Here is an 18,716-nt window from a genome sequence, read left to right on the forward strand (position 1 = left end):
CGTGTGATTCTGTTTATTTGCTCCTTAGATTGACCATCCGGTCACTGTTATTGATCATTGTGGGGAGCAGGCGTTTTGTTTTGTATTATAGCAGCTATCGGATGGAATCAATACATGGGCTGCACAGGTTGTCGTGTCCGACTTTCACAAGTAGAATCATAATGAAAGATACGCTGGTAAAATGTGCCTGTAGAAAACGGCTTATGCCACAATAGGATAGCAATAGCAAGTAGTCAGTTTACCTTCGGTTGCTATGCTAACATCACCCATTTTATACCAGAGACACTTTAATAACAGCGTTGTGATGCCAAACAGCGTCAATTCAGACTGACACACATACTTAAGGGGAATTGGGGATATGTGTCAGCTGCTTGTGTGACAGTCAGACAGTGAATACTTTAGAGAGGCCGCTCTAAAGTATTAGCTAACGGGAGAATAAACTCCAGTGGAAGAGCAGCCAGCACTGCAGCGGTCGGTAAATGCTGCTGAAACACATTAATAAATGAACCACGGCCCTCTGGAGAAAAGTATAAGCTTGGAGAAGTCGTTTTATTTAATCTGACTTCGTGTGATTAAAAGCAACACGATCATCGACCCGACGCAGTCCCTCGTTGTTGTTGTTGTTGTTGTTGTTGTTGTTGTTGTTGTTGTGAGCGCCGTTGGGGAGCAAATCAGCGATGTAAACGGTGACGTCATGACGCAGCAGCGGCTGCACCAGTCCAGAGCCCTAGAGAGAAATCTCATATCTGACTCTGCACCAGTCGGGCTCTGAGCGGTGTGAACAGAGCGGGAGCAGAAAAGGGAAACCGGAGCTGAACCAGAAAAGCTCTAGCTCGGAGCTAGAAAGGGAAAAGCGCTGGTGTGAAAGCCGCATGAAAGAGCTGGCCAACACTGCAGGGTCTTTTATCAGGGCATCATTGATTTTTAATTCCAGTACATTATTTTCCTGTTAGGTTTGTTTACCTAATAGTTTATGTAGGATTTTCCAAACTTTTTTACTGTTACCTTTCGCACCTTCAATCATATTGATGAAGAAGTTAGCTTTGGCCTGTCTTGTTGTTTGAGTTACCTGCTTACGAGCATGAGTGAATTTCTGTTTATCAGTGGATAGTCCGGATTTCAAGCTCTGCTTTAGTAGTTGGTCTCTAGATTTCATGAAATTCCTGCACTGTAGATTCAGCCAGGGAAGATGATGTTCCTTCCTGTCCCTAAGGCACCCTCTCCTTGAGAAGGAAGACATTGCATCGTTAATTTTAGATATAATCAGATTACTGTTTTCACCAATGTCTTCAGAGGACAGAGTGTCCCCCCAATCAATCATTTTCACTGCATCCATAAAACGTTGTTGCAGGTTTTTGGGGATGAAGCGTGAACCCAAGGCAGGGGTTTTAGGTGTGGCCATGAACCTTTTTTTTGTGAGTTTCCTGGCAAAAAGAATAAGATTATGGTCAGAAAGACCAGTCAGGAAGTTGTAGGTTTGAACTATTCCGTCAGCTTTGTTTGTAAATAATAAATCTATCATAGTCTTGGAGGTTTTGGTCATTCTAGTCGGTTGATCCATTAGTTGTATTAAGTTGTGTTTATTCATGATCCGTTTTAAGCTCTTTCTATTTTGTTTGTCATTCCAGTTTATATTAAAGTCTCCTACAATAATTAGCTCTTTGTTGGAGTAACAGGAATTCAGCAGGAGTTTTACCTGGTCATAGAAATCCACCTTAGCGGTGGTTTGTCGACACAGGCAAATCATGGTGAGGGACATTTCCTCAGATAGTGTGATTTCCACACCAATACAATCAAACTCAATATTAGCCGGGAGTGCAATCTCCCTACAAGTAATGGTATTCCTCACATAAAGCAACACGCCACCTCCTTTTCCCTTCAGTCTGTCCATCCTAAACACATTATATCCTGCCATAGATAAAATAGTGGATGGTGACCACTGCTTCAGCCAAGATTCAGATATTCCCAAACAATCAATATTGGACTCAAGGAGGAGATGTTCTAGCTGTCCATGTTTATTGCGGATGATCCATCTGTATTAACCCTTAGATACTGTACGACCCTCATTTCCATGAAATGGGGTTGGTTTCACTTTCATGACTTCATCAACTAATTTATTTTCTCTTTGCATTAAGTAGGCAAGGGTCAATTTAAGGTTCTGGGATTAGCCTTGATGGCACAATTTGCAAACAGTCTGGGAGGCACACATTGACAGATTGTAGTTTATTTCCAAAGTTTGAATTGGCATTTCTTGCTCATCCGAGACTTTCCCAATGCTAATCTAGCAGCCATTTTATTCAATCAATTAATAGAAGGCCTGCACACAAGCATGAACACCAGTTTATCTCCAGATTTTTCCAATCTTAACATGCTTTTATGATAAGGGAAACAAAGGTCAGAAAACACTTAGGAGTACTTAGACAGATAATAAAAACACTAACAGGGATACATTTTCAGGGAACTTTTAATATCCGTTGATGATCCTTCATACTTTTTTTTTAGTTAGGTTTGAATGTAGGACTTTTACTTCTAGTATTCATGTTATTCTTCTACCACTAATATTATAAGAAAATGTGTAGATTAATTTACAAAACAGGCTGCAGAACACAAAAGGGATGTTCTGATTTACAGCAAAACCACTTCCATGTTACTATCTGCTGCTGTCTAGAAGGATTAACTGTTGAGTAAATGGGATTAAAATCAACACACTCCACCTCTCATTAATCAGCGAGTGATAAAAGCTCAGATGTGACAAAACGAGGAGATAGAGGCTGGACTTTGCTCCTCCACATATGAGGCCATCTCTGTGTCTGGCTCAAAGTTCAGGTCCCACACGCACACAGTTTCAGGACTGCCTCTGAGTGTGTTTGTGATTTCCCTCAGTCTCTGAACTCTTGCTATTGAGCTTTCTGAGTTCCAGAATGACCCGTTGGGCTCTCGTTGCTCCCATGCTGCTCCTGCTGGGCCTGTGCCTCCACAGTGCTCTCAGTCAGGATGTTGAGGAGCCAGCTGCTGAAACCCCACCACCACCACCCCCCCCAGCCTCTGATGGCACACAGGGGGAGGGGGAGGACGGTGATTGGGGACTAAACTCCGTGAGAGGCGGCTTTGAGTCGGTCGGCGGATACTTTGACTCCATGCTGGAGTTCATGGGGGGACGTGATGGAGTGTGCCAATACCGCTGTCGACATGGTAAGTCGATTAAAGCCCAATGCATCAGAATAGAGATATATATATATATAATAGATATATCGGTTTATATTTGTATTTTTTTAATCGAAATTAAAGGTTACAGTTTCCACTTAACACTGCTTGAATGCAGAGGAAATGGTTGGGTTAGTTTAGGGTTGGGTCTCCTATACTCTGTGCTGTTTTCAATACAATAAAGGTAAAGTTATTGGGGAATATGTACCTAAATCTTTTGGAAAATATACATAAAAAGAAAAGCCACGGGTAAACTGCAATTCAAGTCTTTTAAAATTGCAAAGTTTCAGAATAATAATGTTAATATTAATTTATTTTACACAAAACTCTTATCCTGTTTACATTTCTTTTGTACTATAAGTGGAGAAAGTATAACATAAACTGCAACAGATTTTTTGTAAATTCAGTTTTTTATATTCAGTCAAAATAAAGCAAACTGTTTCAAAAATTCAACCTTTTTGACTTATTTATCCAAATAAATATATATTGTTCTTGTTATATAGTCGAATGTTGAAAGTTGCTATAATGTTGTGTCCTGTGTAGAACAATAATGCAACCCAGTGATAGTAATGTTCTGATACAAATCACTTGATAGGATTTTCTTTGACTTATCATCTTTGTTATCATCTGGAAGAGGGCCTGGAAGCGGACTGTGACCCGAGCATGATAGGAGGGGTTTCCTGTCGGGGCCTTGGGAATGTGACTAATAACATGTGGATGGATATGGATAAACCAAATAATTGACCTTTGTTCATCATGTGCAAACCTGGATTTATTTCTAAAGCCACATGGTCACCAAACCAGCCAGATTAGCATGTTTCCAGTGGCCTGATGTGAAACAATATCCACATGTGATATGTTGATTTGCTTCCCCTGTCTCAAAGGTAAAGCTCCTCTTCCTCGCCCGGGCTACCAGATGCCTGAACCTGACGGCTGTGGCTCCTACTTCTTTGGTCTTCCTGTTCCAGATGGGGTATGCTTCTTCTGTCTCTAAGGGCAGATTTTTGTGGATTTATAATTTTTTTAATGTAAAGGCTGTAAAAAGTGGAATCCGCATAAGGGGCTGTACACAAATGTATTGTGGGTCAGGAAGAGGGATATGTTTAAAGATTTTCAAAAGCAAGGCTCGACCCAGAAACATAGTTGCGACATCCTTTGCCCTAATGTATCAATCTTGTCCCACTTTTAAGCATGACAGGTTAATAGAATAATACTTTTAAGGAGTGAACTAATATTCCACAGAATTATGGAAAAGATAAAAAAATGTAATAAACACCGAAAGGTACCTGCATTTTTTAACTCAGAGCTGAATGAGCAAACAGGTGCACTCAGGTTCTTAGCGTTGTAATATTTTTGCTTCAGACATTAGCCGAACAAGTTGGTTGTACTGAACTACCTTTATATTGTATTTAGCTTAATTTGAGTAGATGGTTGGAGGCAGTGTTTCCGCCAAACCAGGGCTGAGAGGTCGTCCACCCCGAGAGCGTGGGGGGGGGCTCCCAAAACGGCTCTTCATGTTACCACAGTTTACCACGAAGCCTCAGTTTCGCCGCTGCGAGGCTCGGGCGCTCGCAGCTCATGCGTGTGCTCAACTAGCAAGGCTTATCACGTCCAAATCACGCACGTTCCGTGTGCTGTGACAGGCACCACCGATGTCGGGGAAACGATCTTCAATACTCAGAAAATAATCCCACCAGACTCCTTTGCCCCTCCAACAGAGGGATGTCCTTGTCCTTTTTCCTTTTCGTCATTTCAAGCGATAAAAACTCTCGATCTTCTCTCGAATTATTAATATTTTTGGACGCCCTCGGCTCGAGTTCAGGGCGTCCCGAGCTGAATAAGGGCGTCAAATGACGGCAAGACGCCCCCCTGGCGGAAAGGCTGGTTGGAGGGCAAAATAATGCTCTTCTCCTTAAAAATCTAAGATCTATGTCCCCTCTCAAATCTGACAAAAAAAGTATGATTGTTTTGTCTCCTTTCATGCCAAAACATACCTTTACTATGGAACTCAAAACACTATAATTTGGACGTACTGTAACTATTTTAAAGGTATGATTCTTCATTTTTTAATAAATGTACTTAGTAAACCTATCCTGATATTACATATAAAAAACAGGCAAAAACAATCCTTCACTAAAAGGATAATAATACATAGTGCCCACCCATGATCATTTTCATACGGTCCCTTAATATTCAGAGAAGTCTACATTTGGAAAACTAACCACCTGTTAATCACCAACACTTGCATATAAACATTTATATTATCTCTGCTGTGTACCAGGTGGACATGGGCATCCCCGCCATGACCAAGTGTTGCAATCAGCTGGACATGTGTTACGACACCTGCGGCTCCAACAAGTACCGCTGCGACTCCAAGTTCCGCTGGTGCCTCCACAGCATCTGCTCCGACCTCAAGAAGAGCCTCGGCTTTGTGTCAAAAGTTGAAGGTTGGTAACTATTTAACCTTTCTTTTCATCCAGTGCAGGGTTATTGAGCCTATCCCTGTTTTTTTCCTTATAGGTAAACTTCCCCTTTATTGACTCAACAACTAATTTAGGGACACACTCTACTTCCATACAGAACTTAAAACCATTGGCCTGGCCCAAGTTGCCTTACATAAACCTATTATTTGACTACTGAAAATGACGTCATGAGGACCAGTTGGGATACTTAATTGCACTTTTCACAACCCTGCTCCTCCATCACATTTGAAATGTCATATGTGGGTTTATTTTAATGTATAAAACCCTTTCAAAGAGATCTTAAAAGGATGGTAAATACAATTTGGTGATGATTTGTCTTTAGGGTGACTTCGAAAATCTGTCCAGGGACTTCAGATGAAAAATAGCCTCTTGGCTAACTCAACAAAACAGAAATGTTGATTAATGTGCTCCCCTGTTAAATAACTGAATAAATAAATAAATACAATTAAGCAGTTAAAACAGACACCAAAGTAATTGGTGAGAAACAAACACGACAGGAGGATTAAAAACTGTACTGATAAATTAATATATAAGAAATAAACTGTATGGTGAATAAATAATGCATAATGCTCTGTACTGACTGCCATCCCTGTTTCTGTCCCTTCCTCTCCCCAGCATGTGAAGCAGTAGCAGACACCACTTTCAACACGGTATGGACTCTGGGCTGCAGGCCCTACATGAATGGACAGAGAGCAGCATGCTTCTGTCAAGGAGAGGATAAAGATGAACTTTAGATTAAAGATTTGTAGAACAGCATCAACTAGAGCAACCCATCAGAAGATGTTATGGTGTTGTGAGGACTGCTGTGTGACTACTTGAATAATTTATTTGTTTCAAGTTCTTGTTCTGGTTTTGTTCTATCATTATTTTACCTTGCAGCAACATTTGTATGTTATTTTCAAATGTTTAACTGTGTTGCAATTCCAAACTGTATTTGTTTGTCTGAGGAGGTGCATTAATGTTGTCTGGATTTTTAGTATGAGAATCAATACAGTTGGAGAAGGCATATGATTTTGGAAAAGCTAAATGATCTGTGCTGTGAACTCACCTCTAGTGCTTCACACATTGGGTGTGTTCATCCAATGTGTGTGTGTGTCCTACTACTAAGGATTGTCTACCATATGAATAAATGTTATTGACACACATGATTGTGATTTTTTTCATTTCATGGTACACTACTGAAAGCATTTCCTTATGAATCATCAGATCATTGCATTGGTACAGTGCAGTTCAACACATAACATATTAAAATGTGTTGCTAAAAAGATAATTGGAATGAATAAAAATAAGATGCATCTACGCTTTTCTTTTAACTTGTGAACATTGAAAAGTACTGATACTTTTATATTAGCTTGAGTAAAAGTTAAAATAAAGTTCAGAGCATAGAATTGAAGGATTACCTTTACACTCTCAACCTGGTTATGTAAACAGCAAACCTATTTTCCTTCATCTATGACTACCAAGCAGGGGAACTGCCATTGGTTTAAAATACCTGCCAATTATACTCACCGGCCACTTTATTAGGTACTTTATTAGGTAGGTGCTAGTACGAGGTTGGACCCTCTTTTGCCTTCAAAACTGTCTTAGTTTTTCATGGCATAGACTCAACAAGGTGCTGGAAACATTCCTCAGAGATTTTGGTCCATATTGACATGATACCATCACACAGTTGCTGCAGATTTGTCGGCTGCACATCCATGATGTGAATCTCTGGTTCCACCACATCCCAAAGGTGCTCTATAGGATTTAGATCTGCTGACTGTGGAGGCCATTAGAGTGACAGTGAACTCATCGTCATGTTCAAGAAACCAGTTTGAGATGACTTGAGCTTTGTGACATGGTGCGTTATCCTGCTGGAAGTAACCATCAGAAGATGGGTACACTGTGTTCATAAAGGGATTGACATGGTTAGCAACAACAGGTAGGTAGGCTGCGGCGATAAAAACAATACTCAATTGGTACCAGGGGGCCCATATGCCAAGAAAATATCCCCCACACCATTAAACTGTTGATACCAGAGGCCTGTACTACGATTATTGATTTTATTTTAAATCGTATAATGTCTGACTTTTTTTGCCGTCCGTGAGGGAAATAAATGGGGCTCAGAATACTGAAATATGAAAAAAATATATATATATTTTTTCCTTCTAATTTGTTATTCTTTTCTAATTAACACACTTTTATTTACTCAATAATAACACACAGTTATCCTTGTTTTTACTTATTTGTCTAATTCTATAATCTCTGTTCTTTTGCCGTCCGTCAGGACCTGAATTTCAAAATAAAGGACAATAAAATGTCTTTATTTTGATAATTACCGGAATACATTGTATATTTAATACTAACATAAGCTGGTGATAGATAAATGCTGGTCTGCTGGTATGCCAGCAAAACCAGCATATGTTGTGTTTTGGTCGCTTGTATGCTGGTCTATGCTAGTATGCTGGTGACCAGCAAACCAGCATACTATGCTGGTCCCCAGTATGATCCACCAGCATGATCTACCAGCATGGACCAGCATGGACCATGCTGGTGGATCATGATGGTGGATCATGCTGGTCCATGCTGGTGGTCCATGCTGGTGGTCCATGCTGGTGACCAAAACACAACATAGGCTGGTCCATGCTGATCAACACCATGCTGGTCCATGCTGGTTTTTTCAGCAGGGAATTTAAGGGCCACATTGACGTCTGCACTCACATTGACGTCTGCACTCACAGTGCCGCGGACTGTAGGCTACGTAATGTTACTTTGATCCGGTTACTTATGTTGTGGCAGATATTTAATTAAGCTTTCTTAACATAATAGTATAATAGTTATAATAGTCAGATTGCTCTGAAGATGGAATGATATTCTATTCATTTTCACGTTCACACAGTTGGTGATTTGAACTGCAACGGCAGTTTAAAATGTATTTCCTTTCTCCTGTAATATGACTTGATCGCTTTAAACTCTGCACACTGTTGTTATCAACTGTTCCACCATGGTTTCTACCTCAACCTGTAATAGATTTATCCTTATTGAAACGGTTACATTCTGTGGTGTTATTGTATATATGTGTGTGTGTTAGCCAATAGGAGTGAAGCCTTACGGGCACGGTTCAGTGACGTCATAGGGAGACGACATGTTAGGGTAGCGGAGCATGTGAGGTAGGTGTGTTCTAGCATGTGAGCTACCAATAAAGAGACACGTAATTGTGACAGTTGAACTCATGTGTATTATTGAACAACACGACATGGTGTCAGAAGTCCTGTCGACAGTACGTGGAGTGTGACCGGGAAAAAGTATTGTTTGGAGCCAATTGACGGTGAAAAAGGAAGAAAGAGGACATGGCAGACGAGAATGCTAACGGAGATGCAGCGCGACCCGCGGCGGGACCGAGTGCTACGTTTAGCATCCAGCCACCGGAGCCTTTCGACTTTTCAAGACCACAGGAATGGGCCAAATGGATACGGCGGTTCGAGAGATTTCGCCTGGCAAGTAATCTGAACAGTAGCTCAGAAGAGAATCAAGTCAACACATTGATATACTGCATGGGAGATGAAGCAGATGATATTTTACGTGGATTGACTCCCACAGCGGCTCAGAGAGACACTTACCAAGGTATGCGGGATGGCTTTCAAGGCTTCTTCGTTGTCAAGAAAAATGTCATATATGAGTGGGCAAAGTTTAATATGCGCAGACAGGGAGAAGGTGAACCAGTGGACTCGTTCGTCACAGCTCTATATGCACTAGCGGAGCATTGTAGCTACGGCGTGCTACATGATGAACTCATTCGAGACAGGCTTGTCGTCGGATTGACAGATAAGCGGCTGTCTGAACGGATGCAACTGGACTAAGACCTTACCTTGGGAAAAGCTATTACCATGGCTCGGCAGAGTGAAGAGGTGAAACGGCAACAATCTTCTCTGCGAGGTGACGATAGAACTGAGGCATGTGGCGCTAAATCAGTGGACAGAGTGTTTAAAGGCCCAGTGAAGTGCATGTTTTTGCACCAAAATGAAATGGCAGTTTCATTCCTTACATATCATTGTGCCTGTTCATGGCTAAAATAATTTTTAATAATTCATAATTAATGAATTAATGAATTATTAATTTTGCCGTCTGAGCCTAACGGAAGTTGCAGACGATAGTGGCTGTGACGTCACAAGATGTACCCAGTTGCGATTGTAAACATGGCGGAGACTCTGGAAAGTGATACTAGTGTGAGAGAAATGATTGATTTGGACAGCTTTTCGGACAGGATAGATGAGGAAAGTGATCAATCTGGTGCACTTTGAGGGCAACATTAAGAGATTTACGGATACAGCTCTCAACACTCATATGAAACATATATTTCAATAATCAAAAAACATTGGAATGATTTCTTAACCTATTTTATACAACTAATATTACATAGATGGAAATATTTGTTTACATAGATGACCAAACCCACTGAGATAACTTAGGCTACAGTTTACGTCCCTGAGCTGACGTTATCTCTCTCAGTCCCACAGGAGAGCACTCTCCCTCTCCTTATTGTTGAAACAGCTAATCTCCGTTAGCTCCGAGCTAGCACCAGATGCTAACAACAACCCTGTAACTCTGTCAGTCTCTCTTTCTCTCTCTCTCGAATCGACCACTGGCCTTTATTTATCATGATCAATCAAAGAATCTACGAAACAATGACCCCAGCCAGGCTCACCTTCATCTTTTGGGAACAGAAACATCGCCACTTCGGCAGACTTGACATTACTACAGCCAGCGGCAATGCATCGTTTCCCCTGTGTTTTTCATCCCTCTTTCTTCACTGTCGCCTCCATTGTCAGGTTTTCTCGATGGGAAATCACTTCCAGTCGACTCCGACACACTTTCCAGGAAAATACTAGCTCAAAAACGTTGAGAAATTCGACTTTGAAAAAGAGAAAAAACGAACGGTGGTGAATGTAAACAGTGCAGCGGCGTCCATCTCGTGACGTCACGCAGTAGATCGCAAGCCACGCCCACGAAGGCGAAGGTCGACTGCAGATTTCCCCGGAAAATTCAAAACTCGTCAAATTTGTTGCTATTCCAACATTTTTTGATATGGGTTCCAATGGACAATTTTGATCATTACTATACGTATTAGCATAACAGATCATGCATAGGTGCACACTTCACTGGGCCTTTAAGAGCAGTAGCAAATATGCTAAAAACAAAGCTCAATCTGCTAATAGCTACCAAGCCAAGCCACAGTACAACAAGGGTAATGATGCAAAGTGTTATAACTGTGGTTGTTCTCCTTCACATGTAAAGACTGAGTGTCCAGCCAAGGATGTAAAATGCCATGCATGTGGGAAAATGGGACATTATATGCGCGTGTGTAAAGCAGCTAAAAGCGTGCATGAGATTAATGAAGAAGAGGAAAGCTTGCTCTTAGGCAGCATTTAGGCCGACAATGATCCGTGGATGGAAGACATTGACATTAACAACAAAAGTGTGCAGTTCAAAATTGACACTGGGGCTGATGTTACAGTCATTCCTCACTCCGTGTTTAAGGAGGTCTATAAGCACAAAGCTCCACCAGCTCTTCAAAAGCCAAGGAAGCCACTTTGGGGTCCAGGGAAAAATCCTTTAGACGTAGTGGGCTTTGCTAGTATGCTGCTGAAGAAAGGAGAGAGAGAACTTATGGAGGATGTGTATGTCATTCGACGCTTGCAAACAGCATTGCTCAGGATGCCTGCCAGTGTAGCGCTGAAGGTAGTGGCACGACTAGACAACGTCACTATGGACACGCTAAAGACTAATTACCCAACAGTATGCAGCGGTCTTGGAGAGGTGCGGCAGCCATATGCCATTAAGCTGAAACCAGGGGCTCAACCGTTTTCTCTGAAGACGCCTAGAAGGATTCCACTGCCACTGATGGACAAAGTCAAAGAGGAACTGTCCCGCATGGAAGACCTGGGGGTGATCAGCAGAGTTGAGGAGCCTACAGATTGGTGCGCTGGCATGGTGGTGGCGCCTAAAAAGACAGGGGATGTTCGCATGTGTGTGGATCTAACTAAACTGAACGAGTCTGTGTGTCGAGAAAAGTACATTCTACCTTCAGTGGAAGAAACACTGGGAAAGCTGGCTGGAGCCAAAATATTCAGCAAGTTGGATGCAAACATGGGGTTTTGGCAAATACCTCTAACAAAAGGCTCAGCCAAGTACACAACGTTCGATACCACTTCAATCGGCTACCTTTCGGTATAGCCTCAGCCCCTGAGCATTTCCAAAACAAGATGACAACTGAGATAACTCAGGGACTAGAGGGGGTCGTCTGTCACATGGACGATGTACTGGTGTGGGGCCAAACACAGGAGGAGCACGACGCTCGTCTGTATGCTGTGCTGGAGAAGATCCAAAAGGCAGGAATCACCTTGAATGTGGAAAAGTGCGACATATCCAAACAGGAGGTGACATACCTGGGCCATGTGATCAATGCTAGTGGCATTAGACCAGACCCGAGCAAGACAGAGGCGGTAAGGAAAATGGAAGAGCCGAAAAATGTGAGCGAGCTGAGAAGCTTTCTAGGCATGGTCAACCAGCTGGGGAAGTTCATACCGCAGAAAGCACAGCGAGACAAGCCACTTCGAGACCTGCTCTCTAAAAAAAACTGCTGGCTGTGGGGCATCGATTAGGCCAGAGCCTTCCAAGATCTGAAAGACTCTCTGATATCTCCACCAGTGCTAGCCATGTATGACACAAACAGAGAAACCAAGGTCTCAGCAGATGCATCATCATACGGCTTGGGGAGTGTGCTTCTGCAGAAATGGGAAGAGGATTGGAGACCGGTAGCCTATATGTCACGTTCTCTCACACAGACGGAGCAGAGATACGCACAGGTAGAAAAGGAAGCTTTAGGCTTAACCTGGGCTTGTGAAAGGTTTCACAACTTTCTCATCGGTAGACAGTTTGAGCTGGAAACAGATCATAAACCTCTACTGAGTCTCCTGGGGTCTCAGGCATTGGATGCGATTCCCCCACGGATTCAACGTTTCCGGATGCGCCTGATGCGTTATTCCTACTCAATCACACATGTGCCAGGGAAAAGCCTGTGGACGGCTGATACACTGTCACGTGCACCTGTGAAAAGAGACTCCACACCAGATGAAAAAGAGTTCCTCGAGAGCACAAATATCTATGTGGACATGATTATCAATAGTTTGCCAGCAAGCACGGCTTACCTGGAAGAGCTAAAAGAGCAGTTGGCAAAGGACAGTGTGTGCGGAAGAGTGATGCAGCTGTGTGAAGAGAAATGGCCAGCACACAGCAACAGAGAACCAGCCATAAAGTTATACTGGGCGGAACAAGCGTTCATAACTGTAAAGGACGGACTACTGTTAAAGGGGGACAGACTCGTCATCCCCGCAACAATGAGAAATGATGTGCTCGCCAGACTACATGAAGTTCACCAAGGAGTGGTGAAGTGTAGGGAGCGTGCCCGACAGTCTGTATGGTGGCCAGGGCTAAGTCAGCAGCTGAATGAGTTGGTTCTCAACTGCCGGACATGCAGCAAGGAGAGACAGAACCCCAAAGAGCCGCTGATGCCAACACAATACCCAGGCCGATCATGGCAGAAACTGGGTGCCGACTTGTTTATGCTGGGAAGCAAATCATATCTGCTGGTAGTGGATTATGCATCAAGGTATGTGGAAATGGCTTTGCTGACACCCACAAGATCAACAGATGTAATCCACCATCTCAAATCCATCTTTGCACGACATGGTATCCCTGAGACGCTGGTCACAGACAACGGGCCGCAGTTCTCGGGATGGGCATTTGAAGAGTTTGCAGAGTTATATGGATTTAAACACGTCACCAGCAGCCCGAAATATCCACAGAGCAACGGTGAGGCAGAACGGGCTGTAAAGACTGTATAGAGTCTCCTTAAGAAAGCAGCAGACCCATATCTGGCTTTGCTGGCTTACAGAACCACTCCACTACAAAACGGGTATAGCCCTGCGCAACTTCTCATGGGGAGGAGGCTTCGCACGACGGTGCCAAGATTACCAGCGCTGCTGGATCCTGCTCTTCCCGACAGCGAGGCTGTAGTTCTGCAGGAGAAAGAGAGAGGAGAATAAAGGATGCACAGCGGTACAACCTGCGTCATCGAGTGAGAAGTCTCGAGAGGCTTGCACCGGGAAAAGAGGTTTGGGTCACGGATCACAAGGCGAGTGGAACGGTTATGGGAAGTCACAAAACGCTGCGTTCCTACATTCTTGAGGGACCTCATGGGACAGTCCGGCGTAATCGCCATCATCTCATCCCCATGTACTCCTCGTCAGAGCAGAGCGGCAGGGATGCAGCTGAGCAGCATTCAGGAGGTGTTCCAGAGCAGCGTGTTGCAGAACCTCCGGAGCCCGGTGTTCAAGATCTGCCACCTACCCCGAGAACCAGGTCTGGGAGAGCCGTGGTGAGACCGGCTAGGTTGGACTTGTAAACAACCAGAAGCCTAAGAGATATTATATAGAGTCTTATAAGAGAGTAACAAAAACTGGTTATTATTAATGTTGTGTAATACACAAAATATCATAGGGTTCCATTTAGTTCATGAAGGTCTGGAGTTAACTGTTATTTTATGTCTGGTTCAGATAGGAACAGACCTTCCACCCTACAGAGACAGAATAATCCTGTAAGGTCTGTGGAGTCAATGGCAGTCTACCCATTGATTCAGAAAAAGGGAGATGTGGTGTTATTGTATATATGTGTGTGTGTTAGCCAATAGGAGTGAAGCCTTACGGGCACGGTTCATTGACGTCATAGGGAGACGACATGTTAGGGTAACGGAGCATGTGAGCTAGGTGTGTTCTAGCATGTGAGCTACCAATAAAGAGACACGTAATTGTGACAGTTGAACTCACGTGTATTATTGAACAACACGACACATTCAATGAAAAATAAAATCAATGTGCAGGCTTACGTGAACACTGTTCTACATGAACAATATGGGCAGTTTATACATAAATAAATCAACAGTATAGTGGCGATATGCTCCAAGTGGAAGCGATTCGCCATTAAAGCAAAGAAGAAGAACTCTGCACAGTTGATCTCTTAACCTGGAACCTATCCTGCTCCGGCGCAGGCTAGCCGTTCAGAAGAAGTTATCTAGCCCGCTAAAAAGTGAACCAGCTTCGTAGGACCGGAAATCCCAGAAGTTAGCTTGCTAAACGAAAATCTTGATTCGTAGTATAGGCCCCAGGTCTTCTTCACCATGTCTACTGCACATGCCTAAATGCATTGAGTTGCTGTGATTGGCTGATTAGATATCTGCGTTAACGTGCAGTTGAACAGGTGTACCTGACAAAGTGGCCATTGAGTGTATATTTCATAGCTTCATATTTGACTTTCTTTTTTTATTTCTTTATCATTCATTTATCCATCCTTTCCCTATTTCCTTGCTCTGCCATTTCTGTTTACAGTGACAGTCTTTCCCAATGGGTCTGTTGGCAGTAAAGGATGGGAGTGTGTTTCTCCTTCTCTCTCTTTAAAAAGCCCTCTATCGCCTCTATAGTCACATGCACACTCACAAAACACTACAGTAGACTGCCCTGCAGCAATGATAATACACACAGCCCACACCATAGGAAACAACTTATTTTCTCTCTTGTCATGTTCTCAATGTATTAGGCTCTGTATGCTTAGTCTGACCCATCACTTCACTTAATTAAAAATACAGGACTGTCTCAGAAAATTAGAATATTGTGATAAAGTTCTTTATTTTCTGTAATGCAATTAAAAAAACAAAAATGTCATACATTCTGGATTCATTACAAATCAACTGAAATATTGCAAGCCTTTTATTATTTTAATATTGCTGATTATGGCATACAGCTTAAGAAAACTCAAATATCCTATCTCTAAATATTAGAATATCATGAAAAAGTATACTAGTAGGGTGTTCAACGAATCACTTGAATCGTCTAATTAACTCGAAACACCTGCAAGGGTTTCCTGAGCCTTAAAAAACACTCAGCTTGGTTCAGTAAACTAAATCACAAGTATGGGGAAGACTGCTGATCTGACTGCTGTCCAGAGGACCGTCATTGACACCCTCCATCAGGAGGGTAAGACACAAAAAGAAATTTCTCAAAGAGCAAGCTGTTCACAGAGTGCAGTTTCAAAGCACATCCACAAAAAGTCTGTTGGAAGGGGGAAATGTGGCAGGAAACGCTGCACAACCAAGAGAGATGACCGCAGCCTTAACAGTATTGTGAAGAAGAGTCGCTTCCAGAATTTGGGGGAGCTTCAAAGACAGTGGACTGAAGCTGGAGTCCAGGTATCAAAAGTCACTGTTCACAGACGTGTCCGGGAAATGGGCTACAATAGCCGTATTCCCATGGTCAAGCCACTTCTGAACTCAAGACAACGGAAGAGGCGTCTGACTTGGGCTAAGGAAAAGAAGCACTGGACAGTTGCACAGTGGTCCAAAGTCCTCTTTTCAGACGAAAGCAAGTTTTGTATTTCATTTGGAAGTCAAGGCGCCAGAGTCTGGAGAAAGGCTGGAGAGGAGCAAAATCCAAGTTGCTTGAAATCCAGTGTGAAGTTCCCACAGTCAGCGATGGTTTGGGGAGCCATGTCAGCTGCTGGTGTTGGTCCACTGTGTTTCATCAAGCCCAGAGTAAATGCAGCTGTGTACCAAGAGATTTTAGAGCACTACATGCTTCCGTCTGCTGAAAAGCTCTATGGAGATGAGGAATTCATTTTCCAGCATGATCTGGCACCTGCCCACAGTGCCAAAACCACCAGTAACTGGTGTACTGACCATGGCATTACTGTCCTCGATTGGCCTGCAAATTCCCCTGACCTGAACCCCATAGAGAATATGTGGGGTATTGTGAAGAAGAAGCTGAAAGACACCAGACCCAACAATGCTAATGAGCTAAAGGCCGCTATTGAAGCATCCTGGGCATCCATAACACCTCAGCAATGCCACAGGCTGATTGCCTCCATGCCACGCCGCATTGATGCAGTAATCCGTGCAAAAGGATTCCCAACCAAGTATTGAGTGCATTAATGGACATTTTCAAATGTTTGATTGTGTTTTGCTGTTATAAATCTTTTTTTTTTACTTGGTCTGAGGAACTATTCTAATTTTTTGAGATAGGATTTTTGAGTTTTCTTAAGCTGTATGCCATAATCAGCAATATTAAAATAATAAAAGGCTTGCAATATTTCAGTTGATTTGTAATGAATCCAGAATGTATGACATTTTTGTTTTTTTAATTGCATTACAGAAAATAAAGAACTTTATCACAATATTCTAATTTTCTGAGACAGTCCTGTATATAACAAATGAAGACAAAGCCTGAAAAACATGTATTTTTAATAAAATGTATACAGCATCAAGGAAAAAGGCTGCAAAGAAACTGATTTCCAAAGTAGTGGTATTCACAGAAATAAGGACAATTTCTGAACAGAAACTGGTAATAAAATGGCACAAACATATTATTTTAAGGAATATATAGTTTACTTTTCAACATCTTTGGAAATACAACTAAAATACTACATCCTCCTGTAACAGTGACTGAATGTGTATGTTGGATCTGAAGTCCAGATGATCTCTCACAGCAGCTGCAAATGATCAGACAGTCATGACGCATCTACACAACAAAGGAGAGAAATTGGATTAGACTAGATGACAGTTTCTCAATTCTGCTGACATATTTCTGTTTTAATCGTCATGCATTGAATTTTATGGACATCCTTTGTCTATACAAGAGCATTTCAATAAAGAACTGAAAGATAGGCTGCGATGTTTTGTTGGTAGGAACTAGGGCTGCTCAATTAAATCTTATTCTAAATCGCAATTACGATTACAAAAACCACGCAAATCGATTATGATTGTCATGAATTTTTTTTTATTGGTTTTTCAGTTGAGTTGTACTTAAAGTTCAGGGTATTCAACTGTTAAAAACATAATGTTCACATTTTGTTTCTCAATAAATTGATGTTTTCAAAGTAAATGGATAATCGTTTTTTAATAATGGTGATATCAATTATTGACCCAAATAATCGAGATTATGATTTTTGCCATAATCGAGCAGCCCTAGTAGGAGCTAAATATAACAAAACATAATACATGTCAAATCATTAATGGGTACCGATCAATTATTGGAGGGTTATATTAGACATTTCACTTGATGTGTAAACAGAGACAGTCTCAATCAGAAACATTTCTCAATCTTTTATTCAATGAAAACACAGTCAACAATCAGTGTTGTCAGGCTTTAGTGCACTTACCTTCGTAATCAGTGTGAGGTGATGGGAAGTTCGCTGGCTGTGGGACCCTCTGCTTCACCTTCTGGTTAAATGCTTCAAGCTTAATAAAACAAAAACAATAGAAGGGGGTTGAATATATTATATTGTGGCATTTTAAGTAACAGTAGCAAGTTTAGCATAGGCCTTAAAACACTAATGTTTGGAAATCCTCTAAGATTAAGCTGTCTTTGGCTGTTTTCTGCTGTAACAATGTAAATGTCCTCTGTGAGACTAATAAAGATATTCTGAAGATATCTGGAACTGTTTATCAAGCGTCAATAATAACTTTAAGGACTATAAACACTCATGGTTGTAGTTTTCATTAAAAAAAAGAAAACTGAGAAGACAGAAGTTCTATTTTGTGCATAGGCTTTATGACGTTATATCTGCTGTAATATAATGACAGCTTTGCTAAATGGCATAACTCCTCATCTCAATAATCAATGAGATATTTGCCTGAGAATATGAGAAGTAAAACTGACAGGCCACGACCATGAATACATAAATGTATTTAATGTAAACTTGACAAGACTAAAGTATTTGGTGTGCAAGGCGGTGTGGTGCAGTGGGTTGTGCGAAGCCCACTGCAGTCAGCATGTCGTTGTGTCCCTGAGACACTTCACCCCAAATTGCTCCTGTGGGGATTGCCCACAGTATTGAGTATGTAAGTCGCTTTGGATAAAAGCGTCTAACAAGTATCATGTAATGGTTAATACTCAAGTCATCACTGTGCATCGTTTTACAATGCTTTTATTAGAGGACCTGTAC

The 18,716-nt window shown here is 42.0% G+C and overlaps 2 protein-coding genes across 2 annotated transcripts in view; one reads left to right on the forward strand and one right to left on the reverse strand.

The window, feature by feature from the left end:
- The first annotated feature begins 2,817 nt into the window (after positions 1–2,817).
- Positions 2,818–6,830, forward strand: LOC307044549 (group XIIB secretory phospholipase A2-like protein). Its single transcript, XM_079689860.1, has 4 exons — positions 2,818–3,192; positions 4,089–4,177; positions 5,486–5,651; positions 6,303–6,830. The coding sequence occupies exons 1-4, from the start codon at positions 2,922–2,924 to the stop codon at positions 6,419–6,421; spliced, it is 645 nt and encodes a 214-aa protein (XP_079545986.1). The 5' UTR covers positions 2,818–2,921; the 3' UTR covers positions 6,422–6,830.
- Positions 6,831–16,996: 10,166 nt separating this feature from the next.
- Positions 16,997–18,716, reverse strand: part of LOC307030203 (uncharacterized protein) — an 8,548-nt gene continuing 6,828 nt past the window's right edge. Inside the window, exons 5-6 of the mRNA XM_079666495.1 lie at positions 17,931–18,009; positions 16,997–17,290 (exon numbers count right to left, since the gene is read on the reverse strand). Coding sequence (XP_079522621.1) covers positions 17,280–17,290; positions 17,931–18,009 — 90 coding nt within the window. The 3' untranslated portion in view covers positions 16,997–17,279. The remainder of the gene's footprint in view (positions 17,291–17,930; positions 18,010–18,716) is intronic.

The sequence above is a fragment of the Notothenia rossii genome (genome assembly GCF_949606895.1).
Source record: "Notothenia rossii genome assembly, chromosome: 1".
Lineage (NCBI taxonomy): Eukaryota > Metazoa > Chordata > Actinopteri > Perciformes > Nototheniidae > Notothenia > Notothenia rossii.

Excerpts from the sequence above, each read along its gene's own strand:
- LOC307044549 (XM_079689860.1), top strand. The coding sequence starts at position 2,922 with ATGACCCGTTGGGCTCTCGTTGCTCCCATGCTGCTCCTGCTGGGCCTG. Across the intron at positions 3,193-4,088 it reads CCAATACCGCTGTCGACATG|GTAAAGCTCCTCTTCCTCGC; the intron begins GTAAGTCGATTA and ends CCTGTCTCAAAG. Across the intron at positions 5,652-6,302 it reads CTTTGTGTCAAAAGTTGAAG|CATGTGAAGCAGTAGCAGAC; the intron begins GTTGGTAACTAT and ends TCCTCTCCCCAG.